Source organism: Gymnoscopelus microlampas (genome assembly GCF_963454915.1).
Source record: "Gymnoscopelus microlampas genome assembly, chromosome: 16".
Taxonomy (NCBI): Eukaryota; Metazoa; Chordata; class Actinopteri; order Myctophiformes; family Myctophidae; genus Gymnoscopelus; species Gymnoscopelus microlampas.
Window position 1 is genome coordinate 41,287,313 of NC_139953.1, and position 27,927 is coordinate 41,315,239.

Below are 27,927 nucleotides of genomic sequence, written 5' to 3' on the forward strand. Positions count from 1 at the left end.
GATTTAAAAAACAAGAGTTTGTCATTTGCTACTGTATTGAAAAGAGGATAAGAGAAAACACAGTATTGTAAAAAAGAAAAAAAAAAGAGAAGAAAGTACTGGATTTGTGTAAGAGAAAAGATTTGTCTGGAAAATAATTTTGTTTAAAAAGATCGTGAAAAATCGTATCGTGAACCTAGTATCGTGATTCAAATCGTATCGTGAGTTGAGTGAATCGTTACATGCCTACTGGTTTTCGTTCCAAATTGACCAGTGTGATCTGGTCTAGAGCCCGCCTACTAACATCCCGTGTTCAGTGATATTGTTCCCCCATATGAATGCAGAATTGAAGCCTAGTCTCTCCAGGACTCGCTGAATTATAATAAAACATGAACACATACCAAGTACACCAAGAATTGCTTGAAGAAACTTGCCGGATTCATAAGATTTAAAAGGTAGTTATGGGGTAAGACCTACCACTATGACACTTGTGGTTTGCGAGGAGAATTAGATTTTTTGAAATCACAGACCATATCCGTATGTATCCGCCGATTCTCTCTAGACCGGATTTAAAAAATGCTACAGGGGTTGATCCCAGCCAAACAGTCTCACCCAGGGGAGTCATCAAATTCACTTAAAAAAAAAAAACACCACCACCACCACACTCATGTAGGCTGCTGTCACAGTGGCACTGGAGGACAGACGGATCAGGTCAGCCAATAAGTACAAGTACAGTAATGGGCTAGTTATGGGCTAGATTACACACTCATGTGACCCAACATATCGTCGACTCTGATTGTTACGGGTCGGGACCATGATTTTGGGGGGGGGTCCCCAGATGACAGTAAAGTGACAATATAAGGACTTAAACCTTTTTAATACCTCAATTAAGAAAAGAAAAATACCATTACTGCATCAAAAGTAATCAACAAACTATATTAAAAACCTGATCAAACATTGGCCAAAATGTCAATTAATATAAGAAAGAGGCCATTCTTTTTTTAAATAGCCGATCTACAAGCTCACAACACAACGCCTCACTTTATGTATCTGTGGAACCGAGTCAAACAACTCCTACATTCCAAGTGCTTATTAGGGTGGGGGGTCCCCAGTTCAAATTTGGATTGGGGGGGGGGGGGGGGTCAGTCACAGCCTGAAAAGGTTGAGAACCACTGCGTTATCTCAGTGTGAACGACTCTGTCTGTCCTCTTTGACAGTTTCTGTTTTCAGCCGGTGAATGTACTGTATGTGGGGGCTGGTGGTGTGTGAGCCCCCACCATGCCAAGCAGGACTGACCGTGACAAAGAGGCCTTAACCTATTCAATCCGGGAACGCATCTGTGTCCCTTTAGATTTCTTTGGCTACTAAAATTGTGTAGATATGCAAGCTCATAGCGCGGCAGATCTGCTACTTTTTTGAAAAATAATAATCATTTTAAGCGAACATTTTAGAACTCAAATCTTTGCTTCTGGGAGGAGGGGGTGTCCCTGGAACAAAAATATCTTTTGAGATGAGGGTGTCTGCGGCCAAATACATATAATTTTGGGGGTCCTTGACATGGAAAAGTTTGATGTTATAGCAAGTGTTTCAGAAAACTGTTAGGAATTAGAAGACATTTGTAGAATCGGCCTCGGGTCTTTTAAAAAAATATATATATATATTCAAAGATTTGCACAAATCTTCACGATTATTCAAAAAAATAGCAGATATACAAGCTCATAGCGCTGCACTCGGTGCTGCACTATGAGCTTGTACATCTGCTATTTTTGATTAAAAAAATAATGTTTATAGCTAAATATCCTAAAATGACACAGACGCGTTCCGGGATTGAATGAGTTAAGTGGTGCACATGCAGTGTTACAAGAAAGAAGGGAACACAATATGCCTCTTGTGACAGAAAAAGATCCAAAAAAAAAACGCGCTGGCAGAGACCTAACGGGCACACCTGCTTGTCACAGTACACACAAATAATACAAGGCCATGTTGTGCATGCTGACCTGACCTTATATCAATAATATGACCAAATAACTGAAAAGAAAATCTCTTGTGCATGAACAATATTAATGCAGTGGCTAGATTGACATGGCCACGAGCTGTGTTATTATTATACCTTTTTTTGTGGTAAGAAATTAATGAATGAATGTGTAACATCTAAAAGCCAACAGGTCTGGTTGGTTGGTGGTTCCAAGAATCAGAGGCAGAGGGGCTTAGAGGAGTGTGTGGAGGGGGGGTAGTAATACAGCAACAGCTTGCCTCCCGGCTATTTCAATTTGACACACGGTTGGCGCATTAGCAGATCGAGTAGTGAGGGCAGATAACCATGGGGATTACTACCGAGAGAGAGAGAGGGCAGGGGGTTCAGCCTCCTCCACACACACAGACAGACTTAAGAATATCAACACACACACACAGGTTTGGGAGGGAAGGAGGGACTCGAATGACCCTTCAAAATGCTTGCTTGCGTCGCTGTATTTTTTACATCATTCAGTGTGACTACATCTAGGCCTGTCACGACTATTATTACATAATCGTCTAATCGCAATTATTGGAGATAATCGCAATTATTTTTGCATAATCGTTTCCACGTTTCCACTTCGTGACGCGCATTGTAAGCTTGTAGATCAGCTATTTCTGCTTTATTTAAAAGCAGAAATAGCGTCACTTATAGCTCACAACGCGTCACTTTGTGAGTTTGTGACACGTTGTAAGCTTGTAGATCAGCTATTTTTACATGAATAAAAAGTAATATGTCACTTATTTCCTTGTATATTTCAGTTATTTGTTACATCTACCCTGTGCATTTTTTTATTACGAAGCCTAAAAGGCTTCATATGTTCCAATGTTCCAATGCCAAACACGCAATTATTTCAGTGACAATTAATCGTCAACTTAAATGTGTGATCGTGACAGCTCTAAATACATCACCGGCGGGCAGACGATCTGTGTTGTGTTCCTGCTTCAGCAACATAAAGAGCACATACTGACGGAATTTCCCACCCGTTTAGACATGCTAGGCTGATTTGAGGCAGAGAGAAATAAGCTGTCAGAGAGATGACATCAATCATCCGTCCGTGCAATCATACCCGACCGGCTATAGACGGGTTTCCTGTTAGTAAACATGAGAGGAATATGACCGCGCAGAGTCGGGGGGAAGCCTATGGGTGCGTTTGGAAATTACGCACCGGAGCACACTCGCCTATTAGTTTGTATTGGCCAGTGCGCTCACTGCCGCTCAGGGCTGTATTTTCGAACGCGCCTTTCACCCGGGCATGCGCAGATTGCGCATTCTGCTCTGTGATGACGTCGCGCGGAAATCCGTCTATAAGGGCTTCTCAGAAAAGAAGTACCTTGTTCTAAGAGTGATGAAAACCTGTGGCTGAAACCATTTTTTCCTCCTCACAACTGTGCCAATATGGAATAAAGAAGAAATCATACAGCGAAATTTTGAGTGCACCTTTTTTATATATTCTGTACTCTTTGACTTTGTGTCTGTCTGCAACCATAGTTCTTCTGTGCACAGTGGACTCAATAATCAGACACATTTGTAACCAGAGTTTTATGCTTGTATCTGAAGTGGTACATGCATCTATCTATCAGTATAAACAACTTTGGAGAGAGCCTCTTCCCAGTCTGAACATGAATGACATCATTCATGTTCAGACTGTAATTCATAAAAAGCCATGACCAGCTCTCGGTTTCTGTTTTAAAGTTTTGGAAAAGCAAAGTTGCTTATACAGTAGATTGAGCAGTGCAAGTGAAATGTGTGTGGCTGCACGAGTCAATACTCTCCAAGCTGTTCTTAGGAATCTAATGCACAGATTCATGTGCCGCTTGGATGAGTCTAGAATAGCATCATTGTCAATATGAATAACCCTGTGAAGAGTTGCATCAGATATACCTCTAGTCTTAGGAGACATTGGCTTAACTGCTTGTATTTATAACCGTCCCAATTTATTGTGTAAAGGACAGTTTTTAATTCATGTTTATTGTTGGATCTGTATTTGTATGTATCTATGGACCTTGAGTCTGCAATAAAGACATTCATTCATTCATTCATTCATTCATTCATATATACATACACACAGCTAAAGAACAGTCTGGTTAAAAATGATCTGAGTGGCTGGCAGGGACACGTCATCAAAAATAAAATCCCTATCTCCATTCATACATCTAATCTATGCGATCGCATCTCTAAATGACTAAATGGCGATTCCTTTGACGTCACGATGCATTCTCATGTTGACTGTGCTTTGAGAAACATCAAAGCAACAACACTAGGCGGTACCACTACGACTCTCTACAACCACCCCCGATCATCAGCACAAAATCATTTAGAAATGGACCAAAAAATATCTCAAAATCCAAGCTGACAGACCACAAAACTCAATAACGCAAACGTGTGTGCAGCTCCCAAAGGCACAACATTTACACAACACAAGCCATCACCTATGACTGCAATCAACACCGTTCAAAACCAGATGTTTAACCCATTTAGAATCTGGTAAGAATCTGTCATTTTTAGATTTCTTTGGCTATTCAAAAATAGCAGATCTACAAGCTCGAGCGTGTGAGTACGAGCTTGTGAGCTTGTGACATGAAAAGGTTTGAGCACTACCGATATAGCAACATACGTTTTCCAGAAAACTGTTAGAATTTAGAAGACATTTGTCGAATCGGCCTCAGGTATTAATGAGTTAAATTACATTACATACCGACTGATGCATTGATTTCAATGTATTATTCATAACATCAATCAAAGCATCACTGGGAACCACACTGCAAACTGTTAAAACACTCCTCTACGTCTCAATGTGTGGCATTCAAAGTGTTATCAAGGGTAGGGATGTTAATGATTAACCGTTTTTACTGTTTAACTGATGATACGAGTTGTAATCGATTAACGCTATGGGTAAAAACGACGCATGCATTATTATTCATTTATTAATTCCGTTCATTAGGTTGGCCATGTTTCATGTTCACAGATTTTCTATTTTTTATTTTGTTTACAGCACTGTAGCTGCTATTTTTGAATAGCCAAAGTATAAAAGGTTAAAGTGGTTAAAGTTATTGTGATGCTATATTAACACATTTTGCTGGAACCCCTCCGAAGGACCCCTGGGGGTCCCCGGACTACACTGTAAGAACCAATGGATTAGCCTACCTCCTGCTCCGGATTGTCCTGTCCTGCATTCTTGACCACTTTTCCACTTTTCGGGGGCTCCTGAAAAGACATGGTTTAAACTTCAGTTCAGTGGACTTGATAAGAGGTATTAATAGGTTGTATAATAACGGTGAGACACAATGAGTCATGACACACAGATATGATGGCACACAGACCAACACGGCAATGCTCAGCACATAAATATACATTCATATTTTAATGCTCAAACTTGATGATGTGACACAACCACAAATTTACTTTGGATTAAAAGACCCATTTTATATGATTCCGTCTTAGGGACCCTAATATGAAGATTTGGCGGACCCCCTGTAGTAACTCTGAGGACCCCCTGTTGAAGAACCCCGACTTAAGCCCTATTTTGTACAAAAAGAATAGCCTACCTACAAGCTCAAAATGTGTTATTTCCCAGTCACACAACCTTTTAGAAATAGAACGACGGACGCCAGGGCTACTATGGTTAAATTATGCAAATGTCACAATTGTACATAAGAGAAACACATTTTGTTTACATTGTAATGATTCCAAGTTAATTGAATTATGGTTAAATTAAAACTACAACTCATTTAGCTGTGTGGGGAGACCCTTTGGAACCAACCCAATGACCCCTTGTGGGTGCCCAGACCCCACTTTGAAAACCACTACTTAATCACACAGCCAGTGAGCATTCATTCATACTTTGAAAAAGCATGAATGCAAAGAGGACTTGCAGTGCAATAAACAAACACTTGGTGTGTTGATCAAACACAGTGTGTATATATGTTCCTATTTACATTAAAACTAGTTTGTTTAGACTTGGTAGCAGTGGCGTAAAGTAACTAAAGAACATTTACTCAAGTACTGTACTTCACACAATTTTGAGGTATGTTTTTTACTTTACTGGAGTATTTCCAATTTTCAGTACTTTTACTTCTACTCTACTACATCTCAGAGGCAAATATTGCACTTTTTACTCCACTAAAATTATTTGAAAACTTTATAGTTACTAGTTACTTTGATTCTGTTGATTCAAAGTAAGTTTGATTATTATTACAAAACATACATTAACCACTTCAGCCCTATATAAGTTAAGTTTCAGCCATTTGAAAATAGCAGATCTACAAGCTCACAATGTGAGCTTGTAGATCTGCTATTTTCAAAAGATTTTTTAATACATTTTGAACTTGTGAAATGGGACAACCTGCACAATGAGTACTTTTACTTTTGGTACTTTTAAGTACATTTTGATACCCACACTTTTGTACTTTTAGTACATATTTTGAATTCCGGACTTTTACTTGTAACAGAGTATTTCTACATTGCAGCATTGATACTTTTACTTAAGTAAAACATGTGAGTACTTCTTCCACCACTGCTTGTAGCATGTAGCACGTTAGCATCAAGGTGCTAACACGTTAGCATGCTAGCCACTAGCTGCAGCTTGATGGGACTTATCTCTGTAATATAAGACCTAAGGTTTATCCTGAAATAGAAGCACGTAAAGCAGTCTTATAAACTAGAATTAACGTGGTTGTAGAGCCTTTCTAAATGCTCCTGTTACTCACCTTGTTGTCTTTTTTGGTTTTATTTGGCATTGTGTTGTATACTCTCTCTATCTCTCTCTCTCTCTCTCTCTCTCTCCCCTTCAGACACAACCTGACACACAACTCTCTGTCTGCTGGCTGCTGATCCTCCACTGTTGCCAGGCTCTGCGAGAGAAACAAGCAACCAGGCATATAACAAACAAGCCCTAACGAAACAACTGACTGCTACGGCTATTTGAAAATAGCCGATATACAAGCTCTGCTATTTAAAAAGAAAAAGGAAAGAACAAAGTATTGGGAAAAACAGAGGTAATTTTGTAACATTTTTGAAACATTTTTTATCTTGTATGGGGGGTCCCCATAGAGTTATAATAATATCAGAGGGTCCCTGATGGCATGAAATATTTTCAGATGGGGGGGTCTGCGGACAAATACATATTAATTTGGGGGTCCTTGACATGATAATGTTTAAGAACCACTGGTTTAAACAACATTTAGGAAACAAGCACAAAATAAACAGCTACACTTTAGAAACAAGCCCAAAAAAACTCAAAGTCTCTTATAATAAGCAGACATGGCAACCCTGCTGCTCCTCCACTGTCAAGTCAAGAGACACACATTCTGACACACACAGCACTTCCGGCCGCCGCCAGGCCGGCTAATGTGTTTCTTCTCTTGGCGGTTTGCAACCTTTTGCTTATTATAAGGTACTATGCCCCCATCTAGTGTACAGGAGGAGTATGTAGTGAGGTTTTGTCTCTGTTTGATTGATTGATGTACTTTATTTAGTAAGACATGAGAAACAGTACATGGAAGTACTTGACAAGGTCACAATACAAGGTCTACTAAACTGGATTACTCATAAAAGCACTAATCTTGTTTAAAATGAGTTCCCATGCACACAAATCATGATGACATAAGACACAGACAGATATACACTACTATATACAGAACGTCATACGGTCAGCTTACAGGTTACTGTATGAAACATAAGAAATATGTACAAGAAAAGAGTTCGGGGGGTGGGGGGGTGGAATTGCAGTCTCCTGAAGGTGTCTCTTTAGGGCAGTTTTGAAAGTGAGTAGGGTTTTACACTCCTTTACTCCTTTTGGTAGGGCATTTCACATATTTGTTGTATAGCATGAGAATGAGTTAATTTCCCTTTGTTGTGCCAAATCTGGGTTGAACATGATCCGTGGAGCCGCCTCTGGTGTTGTGATCGTGGACTTCGTTAACGTTTTTGAAGTATTTTGACAGGTACATGGGGTATCCCAATGTTGTGTCGTATCTTGTAGACCAGGACCAATGCAAGTTGCTGTACTCTGTCTTCAACCCTGAGCCATCCAACCCTAGCAAAAAGAGCAGGGGTTAGATGGGTTGTGCGGTTGAGGCCAAGAAGTAGCCTTACTAGTTTGTTTTGGGATGTTTGGAGCCTTGGTGGTGTTGTGATACCATGAGGAGCATGCATAATCGGAATGATCTTGTATGAGGGCCCTTGCAAGAATCTTCAAAGTATTCTTACTGACTAGAGGGAAGATCCTATACAAAAAGCGTGTTCTTTGGTTGACCTTTTTGACCACTCTTTCGGCCATTTTGTCACCGGAGAGCTTTGGCTCCAAGATGGAACCCAGGTAGGTAATTTCCTCCTTTCTTGAGATAACATCATCACCCGCTTTGATTGTGAAGCTCTCAGCCTTGCTAAGGTTATAGCACTAGACCCAAAGAGAACGGATTCAGTTTTTCCCAGGTGTAATGACAGTTTGTTGTCAGCGAGCCAGATGCGGATCGTGTCGAGTTCAGAGCTGAGAGTTTTTTCAACCTGCAGCCTGTCCCTGTCCAGACCAGCAGAGCCGAGTCATCTGCGAACAGGAACAGCTTGCAGTTGCAAACTGAAGACATTTCGTTAACATATATTAGGAACAGTAAAGGTCCTAGTATGCCTCCTTGCATACTGTATTATACTCCATGCCAATATGCAGTGGTGGAAAAAGTACTCACATTTTTTACTTAATAAGTAAAAAAGTAAAAAAGATAAGTAAAAGTATCAATTCTGCAATGTAGACATACTCAGTTACAAGTAAAAGCCCGGAATTCAAAATGTACTTCAGTAAAAGTACAAAAGTAGTGGTATCAAAATGTACTTAAAGTACCAAAAATAGAAAGTAAAATCTTTTGAAAATAGCAGATCTACAAGCTTACAATGCGTCGCCGTTTTCAAATAATTGTAGTGGAGTAAAAGTTTTGTTTTGTATGAATATACATGTGAGCAGTGAGAGAGGACATGCAGGCTGGCCGGAGTGACAGAAAGAACAGAAGCATATGGAAACAGATGATCCGCTGTGGCTACCCCGATGGGAAATAGCCAAAAGAAGAAGAGGTATTATATAATGGTTACAGTAAGATTGGTCACTCTGTTCCTAAAAAACAATCTCAATCACACTTGTTTTTTATTCATCTTTGTGTGTCTTGTTGATTGGCCCTGATGTTGACATTATTCAGCTTGTGAGTGATAGCCTAAAAAGTTGGCTCCCATGTATAGTATGTGGATCTCTGACTTAATGACGTCATTCATCTATGGTAAATCTATGACGTATGACTCTATATGTGGGCAAGGTTTGAGCAGGGTGCGAGCCCCATTTTAAATATAAATATTAAATATTTGCCAGACCCAGGGGGTCGGGCTTACATGAGGCTTTGTACCTGTTGTCTCCATACATGGGCATGCCCCCTTTGCCCTTAGGCCCCAGCCATAAAAGTCTGTCCCCCTTTCGTCCATACATGGGCATATTTGTACCTGTTTTCTCCATACATGGGCATGCCTCCTTTGCCCTTAGGCCCCAGCCATAAAAGTCTGTCCCCCTTTCGTCCATACATGGGCATATTTGTACCTGTTTTCTCCATACATGGGCATGCCCCCTTTGCCCTTAGGCCCCAGCCATAAAAGTCTGTCCGCCTTTCGTCCATATATGGGCATACACAGGCTGACACGTCAGGTGAAGTCCGGCTTGGTCCAGCTGCTAGATTAGTTCCAGACAGACAGACAGACAGACAGACAGTAATGAGAGCCTACTCTGGATGACGTATTGCCGGTATGATGTATAGAGGGTCATGTGACATGCTGCGGACCAATGGGAGGCCGCCTCCCTCCAAAAGCTGTATTTAAAAATGCATTGTGGAGACAGACAGACAGACAGTCAGAGAACAAGCAATGCGACAGCAATGGTAGCAGGCGCCCAGGACAAAGGGTTTGATGAGAAATGCATATTCTGCAAAATCGTGAGGGGCGGGGACCTACTTTACAGTGATGAGGAGCTCTCCTGCTTTAGAGACATCAAGCCAGGAGCCCCCCACCATTACCTGGTGGTTCCTACAAAACATGTCGGGAACTGCAAGACCCTCGGCAAAGAACATGTACCAATGGTGGAGAGGATGGTGGAGACGGGGAAGGAGATTCTGCGGAAGAACAACTTCACGAACCTCGGCGACGTTAGGCTGGGCTTCCATTGGCCTCCGTTTTGTTCTGTCGGACACCTCCACCTCCATGTACTAGCGCCTGTCAGTCAAATGGGCTTCCTGTCCCGCCTCTTTTTCAAACCGAATTCCTTTTGGTTCGTCACGGCAGAGCAGTTGATTCAACTTCTCAATTCTAAAGAGACTAAATGATCACTTTGTTAGGACGGCACTTGAGTTCTTGGATCGCATCTTGACCACGGTTCCATCCTGATGCAGAGGCTGCACCTACTTAAGGAGACTACTGAAAGGATAACAGACCACTTTGATTTATACCTTCAGTGTGCCTAATTTCAGAAGCCATTTTTTTCCACTATTCTTTTGATACTTTAGGTGGGATAGGGTAGGTTCTACCTCTTTGTCATGGGTCTGCCGGTGCGATGTAGGTGTGAGGGTAACTTTAGTGTCACATCAAAAGTTTACAGGTGTAAAACAGTGGGAGTCTATGACATCACTCATCTACTTCTTGCATCTATGTCAGTACTATGACATCAGTACCCATTGTCATAGTACTTGGAGGCCTGTCTATGCAGTAGCATGACGTCAGTCATCTCCATATTTAGGCATAGTGAGAGACAGATACGGTACACGAGCCAATCCGTGTGGAGCGTCAAATTTCCCCATTTGGGCATTTCCATATTTGGGCATATAACATAGCATGAGACAGATGACCGACGAGATGTACTGGGGGTCATGTGACCTACCGTGGACCAATAGGCGACTGCCTTCCTCCGAAAGCCATGCTGGGATTTAATAATCAGTTCGGATCAGTTCGGTTCAGTTTGTGCACGTGGACAGGTGATGCCGGAGGAAACACACCACCACAGCCACAGCCTATGGCATAGGATATTTGGCCAAGCCCCATGGTCACCCGGGGAACCCAGTGACCCCGGTGGTGGGGGTCGTGGCAGGAAGCACTATGTCTGCGGTTCCCTCGCGGCCATCACCAACACCGTGGTGACCTTCCCCATCCATAAGGTGCAGTTCCGCCAGCAGCTGCACGGCGTGGTGACCATGGAGGCCGTGCGGCAGCTGCAGCGGGACGGCCTGAGGAACCTGTACCGAGGCCTGCTTCCTCCGCTGCTCCACAAGACCTCCAGGGGCGCGGCCATGTTCGGCCTGTACGAGGACTTCTCCAGGACGCTCCTGGACCGAACGGCCGGTAGCGGAATACCGGAGCTGGCCACGCGGAGCTGCGCCGCGGCGCTGGCAGGCACCATGGGCTGTGTCTTGACGCCGTTTGAGCGCGTGCAGACTCTCCTCCAGGACCACCGGCACCACGTCCGCTTCAACAACACGGCCCAGACCTTCCGGACGCTTCTGACCGAGTACGGGGTCGGAGAGTGCTACCGCGGCCTGGTCCCCGTGCTGCTCCGTACCGGTCCCAGCAGCGTGCTTTTCTTCGCGTTCCGCGGACCTGTAAAGGAGCAGCTACCCGAGGCCACCAGCCAGACGGGCCACTTTGTCAACGACTTTGTGTGCGGAGGGGTTTTGGGGGCTTTCCTCGGCATCATGTTCTACCCAGTAAACGTGGTGAAGTCGCGGGCACAGTCCCAGGTAGGTGGGGCCTTCCAGCCCTTCAGTCAGGTGCTGAAGACGGTGTGGAGGGAGAGGGGAAGCAGCGTTGTCAAGCTGTTTCGAGGGGCTCACCTCAACTTCCACCGCACGCTCCTCTCCTGGGGCATCTTTAATGCCACCTATGAGCTTCTACTGAAGCTCATGTGAGATCAGATGGGACAGAGTGGGGATGAATTAGAATGGGTAAGTTCCTGAACATGACTGAAATGCTGACACATTTCGCATGAGAATTGTGGCAAGTGGAAGGTTCTGCTAAATATCGAAAGAAACATTGAATTCCTCAGAGAAAGACCATGAGACGTATAACCTGGATGTGAAGGAAATTTGAATACCTGAGAAACCCAGCGTTGAGTCCTTTGGCAAGCAAGCCACAAAGAAACGCTCTCGCTGCCAGGGAGAATGTTAAAGGACAACTTCTCCAATTTTCAACCTACAGTATATAATTCATACTTCATATAATTGGTCCTCATTAATGCTCAAAATACAATTGTTTATTAAAATCGGTCTGTATCTCAGAGGAGGATTGCGGACACTTCAGAAACCCGCCTACCAGGCAAGTGACATCATCATTAGGGGGTTATGTCTTTATTTTTATTTACGCGAGAAAAATGGCTTCTATTATAGCATGCTAACTTTCTAGGACTAAAAAGCCTGCAGTTCCCATAAGCTTGATTTACAGTATTATCATTTGTAAGATTGCGTTATTCTATTCTACAGTTAACCTCTGTGGGAGTTTACGGTCTTAATGGCTGGAATGGTAAACATTATGTCGCCAAGCAGCTCTGTAAATCCATCTCTGATTTTCAGTCGATCTCCAGAGGTTCCCAGCTCTTTCACTGGGCCATGTTTGAGCTTGAGGAAAGAGAGAGATCGTTAACGGTGCTGTGAATGATATTTTGTGGTCAACAAAACTTTTGTTTTTGTTGTCGTTAAAAGGTTAAAGTTCTATATTCAGAACGTAATCATTGCTAGTGCTTATTGGGGGGGTAAAATTTTGGCCCGGTCAACGTTAGAATTCATCATACGCCACTGGCTTATTCAGTAACAGGAGTCTCCTCTTTTAAGGATTGGTAGTGTAATGAATTGGTCCAAATTACAATAGTTTTCTGTGCATCTCTTCATTAGGATGTTTCTGACAGACAGCTGTTATTAACAGGTGTGTTATGCTGACATGTTTCTGCTTTTACTATCCACATCTGTATCTGACCACACAAGGCCAGAGGGTCATGAAAGCCACAGTAGGAATAGCTCAACAAATGAACACTAGTCCAGTGATTCTACATGCTCCACATTTATAAGAACTTTGTCAATTGTGTCACTGGAGGAGCCCAGCCGTCTAGAGGAGGGTCTTGTGAGTGTGTCTGTGTGTCCGTCTGGGGCTAATTTGCTTATCACTTTTCACACAATTATCAAAACTTTATCTATCTATCTATCTATCTATCTATCTATCTATATATCACAAACCATGGACAAGGCGTGACTGGTGGTAAACATGGTAAACTTTTTATTTCTGGGTTCCACCATTTCAAATAACAGTATCAATTATTTTCAGAATATTTACAGTATTAGACCACGCAAACAAATGCTGGAATGTCAATAAATACAACAACAACAAAAAATGCTTTAAAAGCAACTCAGCATACAAAACAAGTAAAAGAACATTTCTTTTTTTTATGAAAAAATAAAAACAAAAAAAACATCCCCAACATCTTAAGGAATGAAAGTAACCGAAAAACAAGAAAAGATCTAATAAACCTTCCTATGGAATGATTGTTATTCGACAGTGTGTGGATGCTATGGGGGGTCTTAGTGGCTCAGAGGGACATTCCAGGTACATCAAAATGTCATTTTGTATAACACTATTTACCCTACGCTAGCGGGTAGGAACAAACGGCAGGGGGGGGTCAAACTAATCGACCTCCTCCATCCTGGATGTGTCGTCATCCCCTTCCAGAGCGGGCATGTCCTCCACCGCGGGGGCCGAGGCAGGCTCGTCTGAGCCCAGGTCATCTTCATCAATACCTGAGACAGAGGAAGAGGAGATTAGGTGTTTTTTTTTTATAGTATTCTAAAAAACTATGTTTCTATATCAGTGGTGCTCAAACTTTTTCATGTCAAGGACCCCCAAAATGATATGAATTTGACCACGGACCCCCATCTAAAATATGTTGTTCCAGGGACCCCCAGAAGCAAAGATTTGAGTTAAAGATTTGAGCTTTAAAATAATATAAATATATTAATTTGCACACATTTTCTTGATTTTTCAAAAATAGCCAAAGTGTAAAATAATGCTTTTTAGCTCAAATGAGAAAGTGACACAGATGCTTCTTAATGGGTTAAGACCGGGAGAGCCTATACGTTGTTATACTGTACCTTTAAAACCGGGAAAGCATCTGTGTCATTTTAGATGTTGCTATAGCAACAGGAATTTTAATTTTTTGGAAAAAAAAAAATAGAACATTTTCTGAGAACTTAGATTAGACTTAGATTTAGACAGCGCTTTTAAAATCGGCCTCAGGTGTACATGAGTTAAAGACATTTTAAATAACTATCAGTTGAGCTACAGCACGAAGCACCGTCTCTTTCTCTGCAACGTTGTCGACCGGTGTTTACACGCCTGGTTCACTTTATTTTTAATATAACATCTTTCATCCATATGGGAATGTTAACTGAACCACGGACTGCCAACTCAACAGCTTTAGGAGGAGGATGTCCAATTAAAGTTTTATTACAAGATACACTTCCCTTAAGACAATACACTGTTGTGCAGTGGGGTATACATTGAGCTTGACTTTCTCTTTATGCATCACTGTCACACACACACACAAACAAACAAGCGCACGCACGCACGCGCGCGCACACACACACACAGTACGTCTCAAACTCAGTTTTTTTTTTTTTTTTTTTTTTTTTTTAAAGATTTGTTTTTGGCATTTTTTTTTATTGCTTTATTGGAGAGGGACAGTGAAAGTATGACGACAGGAAGAATGGGGAGAGAGATGGGGGAAGACATGCAGCAAAGGCCGTCGGGAACGGGACGCGAACCCGCGGCACGCTGCTATTAAGGATTTTCAACCAGGGTGCCTAGACCGCGACGCCACGGCCTAGGCCTCAAACTCAGTTTAATATAGGCTACAGAGGGTCTAAAATATGGAATTTCATGCCATTACCTCTATGGGAGTTGTCTTCTCACCAATAACTCAGATTCTGAAATCGCTTCTCTTAACCACCCAATACTTCTTTAATATATTCTCCATATTGGTTTGTTTTTTCATCTGTATGACATTCATGTCTATTCATGTTTTATTTGTAATAGATGTGTATATATTCCACATTGATGTAATTGGGTCCTATGAATGTACAAACATTCCCGGAGAATGCCACTTCTAAGCCCCTGGAGGGTTTTTAGGCATTCTCCTTCACATTTTTACTGATTCTTTGTGTATCATCTTTAAATTACTATACTTGTGAGGACATCAACGCTTTAGGACAGCCATTTTTTGAATGTCATTTAAAGAATATATATATATTTTGCCATTTTTAACCGTAAGCCTAAAGCCGAAAAACAGCAGATCTACAAGCCCACAGCGCGTCGCGCTGCGACGCGTTGTGGGCTTATAGATCGGCTGTTTTTCGGTGCATGACACTGGCACACAACTATAAGTATAAATCATGTTTAACTCTAATTCCAATCCCTAAACCTAACCTCTAAATGTCTAATCCTGACCTGAATGTTTTTCAAATTGAAAAGGTATCTCTAAAAATGTTTTTTTTAAACTATAAAGCAACCATTTGTCTTGTGAGGACCAGGAAAACGGTCCTCACAATGTAGATTTCTTCAAATTCTACTATACTTGGTCCTCGCAAGTATAGTAATACAAACACACACACACACACACACACACACACGCACGCACGCACGCACGCACGCACGCACGCACGCACGCACGCACGCACGCACGCACGCACGCACGCACGCACGCACACACACACACACACACACACACACACACACACACACACACACACAGTGGACTGGACACTCACCCAGTCCCAGTTTGATCATCCTGTAGATGCGGTTGGAGTGAGTCTGAGGGTCATCCAGAGTGAAGCCAGAGGACAGCAGGGCCGTCTCAAACAGCAGGATGACCAGGTCTTTGACCGACTTGTCGTTCTTGTCAGCCTCCGCCTTCTGCCTGAGGGTCTCCACGATGGGGTGGTCCGGGTTGACCTCCAGGTGCTTCTTGGCGGCCATGTAGCCCATGGTGGAGTTATCCCTGAGGGCCTGGGCCTTCATTATCCTCTCCATGTTGGCCGTCCAGCCGTAGGTGCTGGTTACGATGCAGCAGGGGGACGACACCAGGCGGTTGGACACGGTGACCTATGGATGGACGAGCACAGACCGTTTTAGGGGTGTAATAATCTATTAGACAGAAAATGTGTCAAATAATGTTTTGGGTGATTGAGTAATATCTTTAGTGATCTATCATGTAAATATTTTTATAACAGAATCTCAGCCACAGCAGGAACACTCACCTTCTCCACCTTCTTCTCCAGGATGTCCTTCATGATCTTACACAGGTTCTCGAACTGAGATTTCTTCTCCTCCCCCCTCTTCTTCTGGTCCTCATCCTCGGGCAGCTCCAGGCCCTCCTTGGTGACCGAAACCAGGTTCTTTCCCTCAAACTCCTTCAGCTGCTGCACGCAGTACTCATCGATGGGTTCGATCATGTAGATGACCTCCAGGCCGGCTTTGCGCAGACGCTCGACAAAGGCGGAGTTGGCCACCTGGTCTTTGGTCTCGCCTGAAACACAGGGTACCACACTAATGTTACTTTTCAACACAGAACATCGAACATGAATAGTGAATATTGTTACTCACATTCACATGGATTAAAGCAAAATAAAATCAGAAAATGTTTGTATGACCAAGTACAGTACCTAATTTGTGAAACAGTGTGAAACAATGTGGAACAGTGTGAAAGTGTGAAAAGCCTATCTACAAGCTCTCAATGCGCGGCAGACGCATTCACTGTGAAACTGAAGATGCAGTGTGAAGAAACTTACAAACTGTGGATTTGAGGCAAGGTTTGCCCCTGTCTAAAATACAATGTTGGAGGGCTTTAACTTTGTACTTTCCACAGTGAGGTAAACTGTTTTACTTTACTGTAAAAAATCACAATGTGATTTGTGTAAATGTACCTTCCTGCTTCCAGGAGTTGTCACTGGAAGTGTAGTTCAATGACATTAACCAGTAAGACTCCCTAATCGGGAGATAAGCGACCGTAGGTCACATGTATACAGAAGAGGGCTGTAACGGCGATTGGTTCCTAGTTGTGTGGGCAATGTATAGTTTTGTTTGGTGGTCTAAGAAATGTGGTGGCAGGCATGTTGATGACATGAGTGTACACATACTGTGTAGTGTGTAGCAATTTGCGTGTTTTTAGGGGCAAAACTGTAGGAGTAGTGGGCAAAAATGTGTTGTGAAAAGCGGCCTGAAGGTGGCGCTAGAAGAGGGCCATGTGAGAAATTAGGGGTGGGGTGTCCGCGTTGCCTTGGCGGACGAATAGGTACCGGCCGCGGCTCTCCCGGACGCTCCTAGCCCGAGTTACGGCATTTTATGTGAGCTGCAGTGGCAGGGGGTCCTCCACTGGGGGCGCCACCACTTTTGCATCCGTTCTGGAGCACCAGGAGTGGGTGGTCCCCGGGAATGCCCCGTGAGCAGCCCCGTTGGGGTGGTCATTTGGTAATTTGTGCACATGTGCTCATTTTTTACACTTGGGGGTCCCCGAGGCAGCTGGGGGTCCCTGGAGCTCCGGGGGTCCTTGGAGGGTGTAGTTTGGCAGGTAAGGAGTGTGTGTGCAAAATCTGGCATGGATCGGGGCAACGGGTGCGGAGATATGAGCAGGGCAAAAGTGTGACGGGACGTGTGTGACGGAGTGACGGGACGTGTGTGACGGAGGGACGGGGTGACGGACGGACACCTGGAGCAGGTTTCTATAGTAAATGCGACCTACGGTCGCAACAACTCCAGCCCTATATACTATGTGAAAATAGCCGATGTACCAGCTCACAAAGTGTCACATGGTGACACATTGGATCTCGTACGGATCGCACAGGCATTTCAAGACATTAAGGGGTATTTCTGGCTATTGCTAGGCCTGTCACAATTATTACATGATCGCCTAATAGAGCACCTAATTCTGATGTAATTTACGCATCCTACCTGGGTCATCCTACCTGGATTCAGGGCCGCATCAAGACCCCTCAGGGCCGTGGAACACCACAAAATCAAAGGCCCCCCCAGTCGCGTAATTTCACGCGCATGCACGCGCGCATGTGCACAACCTGCGCACGTGCTCGAAGCGCACGCGCCCGAAATTTTTCGGGTCTAATTCGGGTCTAATTCGGTCTAATTCGGGTCTAATTCGGTCTATTTCGGTTCTATTTAACCAATATAAATCAACATTTTTTCTTTAAATACACAAAAATTAAATACACAATTCTCACAGGGCCCTGCAGGCTGCGGGCCGTGGAACGCCAGTTCCACTAAGTTCCGCGGTTAATGCGGCTCTGCCTGGATTATTAAATATGTCAGTGATTTCTTTGTATATTTTAGTTATTTGTCATATTTGCCCAGTGCAATTTTTGATTACGAAACCTAAAAGGCAAACTGATTTTTTTTTATACGCTCCAATACAAAAAACACAATTAATCACAATCATTTGTGTGGCAATTAATCGTCAACTTAAATGTTGTAATCGTGACACAGCCCTAGATATTGCCTGACATGCAATTCTAATGCTGAATGAAAGGTGTTCATTAGGAGGCATGCATGCGGTCCTCTCACCGGTGATGTAGTAGATGTGTTTCTGGGTATCCTTCATGCGTGTGACGTAGTCCTTCAGGGAGACCACCTCGTCTCCGGAGGCCGAGGTGTGGTAACGGAGCATCTCTGACAGCCTCTTCCTGTTCTGAGAGTCCTCGTGGATTCCAAGCTACAAAAACACAAACACACAGCACAGAACAAACTAAGTGATCAATACAATGTTTTCAGTTCTGTGTAACACACCAGCTAAACACTTAAACATTCACATGTAAACACTTAGTAAGGGTTTTTGATCACCACCTAGAGGAGACAATGGAAATGTATTTAATCGTGTGTCACTGATAATGACATTAGTCATTATAAGCCAAAGCTTTGCCTCCATCTATTCTAGACAGACCATAAGGTGGCAGTAAAGACCCTCTGAAAGGACATTTCAAGCAGATTATCACAGAGGATCAGACAGGTGGCTGTTGAAATGTAGACAGATGGCTGTTCAAAAGGTCAGAGAGACCAACTGGAACCATTACCTAGATTCACAGTGTGTTTCATTTATATTTCTTTTACCTTTCTAATCTATTTTAATTCACCAAAGAGTCCTCAGAGATCAAGTGTCATATTCATTCCGAACATAATATTTTTTTATTTAATTCAGGCTGACTCATCAGATTACAATCCATGTATACCTACTGTACACACAAAATGGCTGCCAGAAATCCTTCTACACCTTATTAATTCCAACATGAGAGAGCTGGCCTTAATGTTCTTTACAGAACGGTTGGTACTATTTCTGTATTTAGTTCAAAACAGTGGGTTGCGCAAATCCAGTTAGTTGCTGGTGCTGGACACAGAGTGAAGAATAAAAGTCTGCACAACAGCATTACTCCTAAATGTTCAGTTTACTTTAAAACACAGAAGAAATTACATGGTACAGAGTTTCAGGGCCAATGACCTGATGAAGGCTAACTGTGGCCGAAACGTTGTACCATGTATTTTTTTCTGTGTTTTAAATTGTACTATTTCTGTATTACCTTTATATTCTTAAAGGACTGTTGGTGGTATTTCTTTATTACCTTGATATTCTTAAAAGAAAACTGTTGGTGGTATGGTATTTCTTTATTAACTTGGTATTCTCAGAGAACTAATGGTAATATTTTCTGTATTTAATTACCTTGATATTCTTAAAGAACTGTTAGTGGTATTTCTTTATTACCTTGATATTCTTAGAGAACTGCTCGTAGTATTTCTTGTAGTTGTCTTTGTCCTCGGCCAGCTCTGTGAACAGCTCCATGCATTTCTTCACCAGGTTCTTGCGGATCACCTTGAGGATCTTACTCTGCTGCAGCATCTCTCTGGAGATGTTCAGAGGGAGATCCTCGGAGTCCACCACGCCCTTGACGAAGTCTGCAGAGAGACCCGACAGTGGATGTTTACAACTTTTCATTCTCTTCAGTGTTGTTCAATGAACAAAAGGTTTTCAACCATAACGTCCCTGGTTAACTCGACATCCATACAGTCGTGGAGAGGTCAACTGGAAAGGCCAGGAGATATTGTCTCAAGCTATTAGAACCAAAACAAGGTTCTACTGTACATACAGGGAACTGTTTCACTGCACTTCTCTGGCTCCGAGCCTTGAACACAAACCCTACATACTTCCTAGATACAGGTCCCCCAAGGGTCTATACTTGGTCCCCCACTTCTACACCTAATCTCTTCTCAGAAAATAGCTAATCACAATGTATCACATTGCGAGCTATGGTGGAGGCCAATACATTTTACATTTTCGGAGTGACTAACGTCACTTTCTATGGTGGAAGACAATACATACAAAAAGGTCTGCGTGACCATAGAAGTGACTTTCTATGGTGGGAGCCAATACATTTAAAATGTTCCGAGAGACTAATGTCACTTTCTATGGTGGAAGCAGTGGCGTACACAGACATTTTGAGGGGCAGGTGCTCAAGTAAATTATACTTTTTTTTGTTTACTTGGTCTGCTCTTTTTTCCCTCTACACCTATATCTCTTTGCCAAAAAATAGCCGATCTACAAGCCCACAACGCCTCGCAGCGCGAGGCGTTGTGGGCTTGTAGATCTGCTATTTTTGGCTAAAGTTCTCCTCAGAAAAGGGATGCTAGGTTTCGAGTGGTTATGGTAAAAAGAAAAATCATATCACATAAAGATTTGGCGGACCCCCTGTAGTAACTCTGAGGACCCCCTAGGGGTCCCGGACCCCCTGTTGAAGACCCCTGCTGTAAACTGAAAAAAAGGGCAAAGGGCAGGTGCTCTAGCACCACCTAGAGTCTATCTGTGCATGTCCCTGGGTGGAAGCCAATACATTAAAAACATTCGGAGTGACAAACGTCACTTTCTATGGTGGAAGCCAATAAATGTTGCATTTTTGGAGCATGATCCAGTGTGCAGACTTTATATTTTTTGGGGGGATTTTGACTTCTGTCCTGCACCTGGCCCTGTATTTATTGAGTGGATGTGCGTGCTTTCTTGTTTGTTAAACCGGTTTGAGGAATCACTCCTGTCCTGCTCAGACTCACTGAGGTATTCTGGGATCAGCTCGTCACAGTTGTCCATGATGAAGACCCTGCGAACGTACAGCTTGATGTTGTTCTTCTTCTTCTTGTTCTCAAACAGGTCGAAGGGCGCTCGACGAGGAACAAACAGGAGGGCGCGGAACTCCAATTGACCCTCCACGGAAAAGTGCTGTGGGGGAAGAAACAGGATAATAAACCGTCTTGTACTACTATGGAGGGTGAAGTTTCATTTCAAGACTACAAACCTATATGACATTCAGACGTTTGAAAAGGAATTTTATTTAAATAAATCAAATGCATAGTCGGTTTAAAAGCTGTGACCGTCTTTTGGTTTGCGTGGTTTGAAACTTTGACAGACCACTTATACAAGCTGTGGGTTCACAGTTAAAAATGAAGATGTAGTCTTAATATTGACAAGCAAATTTGCAGCAGCAAACAGGCATAAAATACATTTTAGTTCAGATTAATATCTTGTCTTATATATCATGTGGAGACATTAGCCACACATAATCATTTCTATTTTAAATTCCTATCCTCTAGGGGAGTGGTTTTCAACCTTTTTCATGCCAAGGACCCCTAAATTAATATACATTTTGCCCCGGACCCCCATCTGGAAATGTTTTGTGCCAGGGACCCCCAGAAGCAAAGATATCGGTTAAAGATTTTCGCTTTAAAAAATCTAAATATTCAAAGATATGCATACATTTTCAAGGTTTTTCAAAAATAGCAGATCTATAAGCTCATAGCACAGCATTGTATATCTGCTATTTTTGAATAGCCAAAGCTAAGTGGTTAAAATTATTGTGAAGCTATGTTAACTCATTTTGCTAGGGACCCCCTGGTACCCCCCCAAGGACCACTGGTGATCCCCGGACCACTGGTTGAGAACCACAGGGGCTCCGGGGTTTACCTTGACAGCCAGGTGGTCCTCCCAGTCATTGGTGAGACTCTTGTAAAACTCTCCGTACTCCTCGTTGGAGATGTCATCGGGGTTGCGGGTCCAGAGGGGCTTGACCTTGTTCAGCTCCTCCTGGTCGATGTACTTCTCCTTGATCTTCTTCTTCTTCTTCTTGTCTCCGCACGTGCCGTGGTCGTGGTCGTGGTCGTGGTCTTGCTCTTCGTCCGAGCCCACGTCCTCGATCTCGGGCTTGTCGTCGTCTTTGTCCTCTTCGCCGTCTTTGTCCTTCTCCTTCTCTTCCTTCTCCCCTTCCTCGGCCTCGTCGTCGCTCACCTCCTTGTCGCGCTCCTTCTCCAGCTGAAAGTGAACAAAAAAAGAAATGAAAGCAGACGTCAGCGACTGCGGTCGTTTGAGAACAGTTCCACTCTTCTGGAAGTCCTTCTGTTCTAGAAATAAGGAGTCATGTCCTAGTTACGATAATCCACAGACCTTGTTGTGAACAGTTTCACTGAGAAACAGAAATAGGTCTACCAACTGTATCTGCGAGCAGAAGGAAGGGAGTACTGGCACACATTGTATTTTTGGGTGAACGTGAACAACGGCCTTTGAAAGTGCATCATTCCACACTATTATGTAGGTGGCACTAGGTGCTGTTTATTAATAGTCAGAAAAGGTACTTGTATGTATTCCAGACAGAGGTTTGTGTGCTTACAAAGAGTGTGATGGGGTAGCCGATGAACTGAGAGTGCTTCTTCACGACTTCTTTGACGCGCTTCTCCTCAATGTACTCCGTCTGATCGTCCTTCAGGTGCAGGATCACCTTGGTACCTCGTCCTATTGGCTCAGCTAACAGCGAGAAATGCACACAAAAACACAGGTTAGTGATGTACAGAAAGACACCTGAGAGGCACCAGTAGCAATGAATTCATTAATACATTATTAAGTGCAGCTACTACCGGCAAAAAACTAGATATTATTTCAATTAATCAACACACAACCACAAGTTTCAAATGCATAACACAACAACAACAAAATTCTAACAAACAACTGTTCAGTAGGTCTTACGTACTGAAGTAAAGATCCGTAAACTCACCAGTGTCTACTTTGACGGTGAAGGAGCCTCCCGCTGAAGACTCCCAGATGTATTGCTCGTCATCGTTGTGCTTGGTGATCACCGTCACGCTCTCTGCCACCAGGAAGGCGGAGTAGAAACCCACGCCAAACTGACCGATCATGGAGATGTCCGCTCCCGCCTGCAGAGCCTCCATGAAGGCCTTGGTGCCAGACTTGGCGATGGTTCCCAGGTTGTTGATGAGGTCGGCCTTGGTCATGCCGATGCCCGTGTCGATCAGGGTCAGGGTGCGCTCCTCTTTGTTGGGAATGATTTCGATCTTTAGGTCTTTGCCAGCGTCCATTTTGGTTGGATCGGTGAGGCTCTCATAGCGGATTTTGTCCAGTGCCTGAAGAAATAAAGTCAACCAATGCAGTCACCAATTTTAACCTGCGTTTAAACTGCACTATGCAGTCTTTTTTATTTGTTATAATGCCTAAATGGTTAAATACACCTCATTTTGGGGAAAAGTACATGAAAACTGCACGTTCATTTAGTGTAATCAAGATAACATTATAGTTGAACTTAATACATGTGAGACTGAATAACATTAAATTAAAATTAAAAACAACAACGCCACAATGAATCACTGACATTGTTGGATTGAATAGACTGTTTAAAGCTGCAATCCATAACTTTCATCATGTCCCACCCTGGATTTGAAACGCCAGTCCCCTGTGTGAGTGCCAAAGTTTTACTGTTGAGCTGTAAGGGACAGCTTGTTTGAGCAGAGGCTAAAATGAACATTGATATTCATGCAATATAACTTGTCAACCAGTAGGATCTGAATTACATTTCTCAATAGATGAGAAGGTAGACAAAATACGACAAAGTTATGTTTTATTTCCAAAAACTATCAATGGATTGCAGCGTTATCTCTTTATATGTATGTATATATTGGCCAACAAAGTTCTCAGTGAGGCTGTAATTTAATGACAATAAATCAGACTATCGAAACATAATGGTAGACTTACATCTGAGGAGTTGGAGATGAGCTCCCTGAGGAAGATCTCTTTGTTGGAGTAGAAGGTGTTGATGATCAGAGACATCAACTGAGCGATCTCAGCCTGGAAGGCAAAGGTCTCAGCCTCCTCCTCCATTGGCTGGTCGTGTGCCTCAGGCATCTGAAACGTACAGTACAGAAGAAGCCATGGTTCAGAAGCCGTGAATTTTACAAGTTCATGTTTGTATTCTAATGATTGTTGATCACCTTAAACCTGGTGTCATTATTTTGCATGTCATTATAGGTGAAAATGTAAAAAAAAAATGGAAAAAAGCCAATTCTAAATAATTAATTTCAAAATAAATAGAACATAGCAGATCTACAAGCTCACGTTACGACGTGACATGTTGTGAGCTTGTAGATGAGCTAATTTCACAATTCGTCGTACAATGAAGTATACAAGGCTTAAGTGGTTGAAGTTTAAAGTTGAAAAGTTAGTTTCACTCTATACAAATGGTCACGGATATAAAATCTGATATACATGCATTTATTGAGCTGAAATGGCATTTTATTTGTGGTGAGCAAGGACATTTCACATTCCCATTTCACTGCCCTGGAGCACAATGTACAAGTAGAACTTTACATTCCCTTTGACCAAGATTTGTCATGTATTAGTCACGGCCAGGGAGTTGGAAGTTATTATAAGAAGCCATTCCATGTTGCCCTGGCTGTGCAGACCTACGCATAAACCTCTGTAACTGACAGAATACTGATGTCATTGTCCATTGGTCTCTCCACTCCGGCAGGGTGAGTCACTACCAGTGATGTAATGCACAGCTAAAATATATATACGGTTACCTCACCTACCTATGGCTCTATAATGCAAGCACATCACTAAACACAGCGGTCTAACACAGTGGTTCTCAACCTGTGGGTCGGGACCCCCAGGAGGGTCCCCACATGATTTTGGGGGGGTCCCCAGATGAAAGTAAAGTGACTATTTAAGGACTTTTAAGACCTAGAAAATATCTTAAGTAATCAACAAACAAACATACTATAAAAACTGGTCAAACATAGGCCAAATTGTCAAGTAATATAAGAAAGAGGCAAAAATTGTGCATTTTTTTTGGCTATTTTCACAATATTTATCTTTGGAACCAAGTCAAACTAAATGTAATGGCTGACAGCCCATCCTTTCTGTTCTGCTGCATTAATTTCTATATATTTCATTGTGCAGCAAGGGAAATTTGTCTTGGGCTCCAAGTCGCTGCATTACACAAAACACTTGCCAAGTGATCTCAGTGCATAGCACATACACAGCCATAGTACTACACCATACATGCACCAATGCCTACATGTGTCACTTGGTGAGTGTGAGACAATAGTTCAATAGAATGAGTATACATTAGAATAACAAATAAGATCATATATAATCAAACAACTTTATTTTTTTTAAATAAAATTGTACTCATCATATAGTACACCTCTACTAAAATAATATCTATTTGTTGCCATTTAATACCTTTATGGAGGATGGAATAAATACATTCTTGCACCTGAATGTTCAAGAATTCCTTCAGTAACTCCAAGGTAATTGTGAGAAACTCACAGCGCTGCAAGCTTGTACATCTGCTATTTTTGAGAATTTATGAAAAGAAATCGAAAATGTTTGGAAGATCTTGAATAATTTGGATTAAAAACAAAAAAAGTTCTCTTCTGGGGGTTCCCTGGCACAAAAAAAATCAGATGGGGGGGTATGTGGCCTAATACATAACAATTTGTTTGGGGGTCCTTGACATGAAAAAGTTTGAGAACCACTGCATTAACCGGGGACACCAACAACCATTCATTGAAAAAGATAACTGAGATAATGGTGTGTGGGATCTCATTTGGGTTAATCAGCCTTCCAGAGCACATGGCTGTACGGTCAGGTGCATTCAGCAACATACTGATCTCAGGTCAGTGGACTACTCCTCCTAGTGGCTCCATCCGCACATGACATGTTTCTAGAAGCTACCAGCACTCTCCAGGGTAACCGGAAGTTTCGCCCCAAAACACGCTCGCCCCCATTTCTATCGCGGAGCGGTTCTTATATTCTTGTTTTACTATAAGATACGGTTAAGCAATAAGTTTAGGGTTAGGCATAGTTTTACCGAGGTTACGTCCAGGGACACGGTTAGGTTTTGGCAGCGTTTTACTGAGGTTATGTTTAGGAATAAGAGGTTAGGTTATTTTTGGGCATAGTTTACTGAGATTACGTTTTGAATACCGCCGGATCTCCCCCAGGGCGATTGTTTTTTGGGGCGAGCGTTTTGTATTCCTCTCCAGCAGCCAATGAAAAGGAAAGCTCAAAGCCAAGGAAAACCAGAGAAACTCATCATTTAGAGCAGTGGTTTTCGACCAGTGGTCCTTGAGGGAGTTCCAGGGGGTCCCCAGCTAAATGATAAGTTAGGAACCAAATGGACCTTTATGGGTCTGTAACTCTTAGAGTGTAACGGGTCCATTTGGTTCCATTTGTACACTCTCAGAGTTAAATTAACATTGATTTTACAATATAATATGGGGTCCCAGAGATAGAAATGCCATTAAATGGGGGCCTGTAGCCTAATGCATGTTAAACTGGGGGTCCTTGAAAATCTCTTTTCAAATGGGGGTCCCTGGGCTAATGTGGGTCAATTTGGGAGTCCTTGACGCAAAAAAAAGGCTGAAAACCACTGATTTAGAGCACAATTTAAATAAACGATGGTCAGTTCTTTATATTAGGCTTTTAATTAAGAGCTGAATTAGCCTACATTTTAATGTTAAGCAGATTAACGTTACTTGGGTCTCTTAATTCCTTATGCATGTCCATGTGTCTGCAGCCTGCCTTATATTCCCAGTAATTAGCTAAGACTTAATGGCATGTTCTACTTGGACAAGTGTTCCATTTAATTAAAACACCAAACAATAAGTTAATGAACGTTATTATTGCGTTTCAAAAATGCCCAGTGAGTGAGAGAACTTAAATTTTGAGTTTTCAAATGAATGTAAAGGACATTAATAATTGTATGAATATTCGGTCAAATGACCATCTATACCACCTACAGCATTTACAACTAACATTATGGATTGTGGGAAATTGTGGGATATTTTTCATATCTTCTCTGTCGGGTGGAAACCTCATGTCCAAAACAGTTACTTTTCAGGATTCAAATCCTATATAAATTCAAGATATTATAATCAGGGCAATGGCAATGTAATAAAGATTATGTCAAGCTGCAGCAGTTGTCAAAAACACATAAAAAAAGAAACTAAATACAACATTCATGGAAGGTTTGTTTAATTACGAAATAAAAAAATTATCAAAACAAAACATTAAACAGTAAAACAATATTATCTTGGCATATTATCCATTTTTTACCTTGTCCGTCAATAAACGTTGGAGCTCCGTTTGGATAAATGTTCAGCGGCGGGTCGTTCCAACACAGACAGCCGGGGAGGAGTGATGCTGGGTCGGCTTCAGCACCGAGGGTTTTATCCCTCTGAGTCTGACGGACTGTTCGAGAAAATCCTCCAGCTTCCAGAACAATCTGGAATGTTCCTGGATCTGGGCGCTGATAAACAGGGAAAAAATGTTTTCCTCCACTACGCTCCCTACAGGTCTTGTCAATAGAAACATTCTATTGACAAGATCTGTAGGGGGCGCAGTGGAGTGACTAAAACATTTTTCCGTCTGGTGAAATATTTTCTTTTCTGGCCATAAAGTGTATTTTAGACGTGAGGTGGGGACCTCCGAGTGTTCCCACTAAGGAAAGTAGGCTTTCAACATCTTAAACCCGTCTTTGTTTTCGCGA

The 27,927-nt window shown here is 42.5% G+C and overlaps 4 protein-coding genes across 6 annotated transcripts in view; 2 read left to right on the top strand and 2 right to left on the bottom strand.

The window, feature by feature from the left end:
- The window catches only part of LOC311063718 (serine/threonine-protein phosphatase 2A 56 kDa regulatory subunit gamma isoform-like), a 55,194-nt gene extending 48,402 nt beyond the window's left edge, over positions 1–6,792 (bottom strand). For all 3 annotated transcript variants that reach the window (XM_084083266.1, XM_084083267.1, XM_084083265.1), the window contains exons 1-2: positions 6,703–6,792; positions 5,141–5,200 (exon numbers count right to left, since the gene is read on the bottom strand). In XM_084083266.1, the coding sequence (XP_083939392.1) occupies positions 5,141–5,200; positions 6,703–6,732 (90 nt within the window). In that variant the 5' untranslated portion in view covers positions 6,733–6,792. The remainder of the gene's footprint in view (positions 1–5,140; positions 5,201–6,702) is intronic.
- A 3,108-nt stretch (positions 6,793–9,900) lies between these two features.
- On the top strand, positions 9,901–10,344 carry LOC311062989 (adenosine 5'-monophosphoramidase HINT3-like; the record flags this gene model as incomplete). The annotated part of the gene is made up of 1 exon (XM_084082208.1): positions 9,901–10,344. The coding sequence occupies one exon, from the start codon at positions 9,901–9,903 to the stop codon at positions 10,342–10,344; it is 444 nt and encodes a 147-aa protein (XP_083938334.1).
- A 648-nt stretch (positions 10,345–10,992) lies between these two features.
- Positions 10,993–11,916, top strand: LOC311062990 (mitochondrial nicotinamide adenine dinucleotide transporter SLC25A51-like; the record flags this gene model as incomplete). Its single annotated transcript, XM_084082209.1, has 1 exon — positions 10,993–11,916. The coding sequence occupies one exon, from the start codon at positions 10,993–10,995 to the stop codon at positions 11,914–11,916; it is 924 nt and encodes a 307-aa protein (XP_083938335.1).
- A 1,334-nt stretch (positions 11,917–13,250) lies between these two features.
- On the bottom strand, positions 13,251–27,627 carry hsp90aa1.2 (heat shock protein 90, alpha (cytosolic), class A member 1, tandem duplicate 2). Its single transcript, XM_084082665.1, has 11 exons — positions 27,495–27,627; positions 24,126–24,275; positions 23,134–23,500; positions 22,753–22,886; positions 22,053–22,397; positions 21,146–21,311; positions 19,809–19,999; positions 18,620–18,767; positions 16,306–16,574; positions 15,817–16,150; positions 13,251–13,791 (listed from the first exon to the last, which is right to left on the bottom strand). The coding sequence occupies exons 2-11, from the start codon at positions 24,273–24,275 to the stop codon at positions 13,679–13,681; spliced, it is 2,217 nt and encodes a 738-aa protein (XP_083938791.1). The 5' UTR covers positions 27,495–27,627; the 3' UTR covers positions 13,251–13,678.
- Positions 27,628–27,927: the final 300 nt, after the last annotated feature.

Coding starts and splice junctions, on each gene's coding strand:
- hsp90aa1.2 (XM_084082665.1), bottom strand. CDS start 24,275: ATGCCTGAGGCACACGACCAGCCAATGGAGGAGGAGGCTGAGACCTTT. Junction 23,501..24,125: donor TCATCTCCAACTCCTCAGAT/GTAAGTCTACCA, acceptor TTATTTCTTCAG/GCACTGGACAAAATCCGCTA. Junction 13,792..15,816: donor GATGATCAAACTGGGACTGG/GTGAGTGTCCAG, acceptor CCTCTGTCTCAG/GTATTGATGAAGATGACCTG.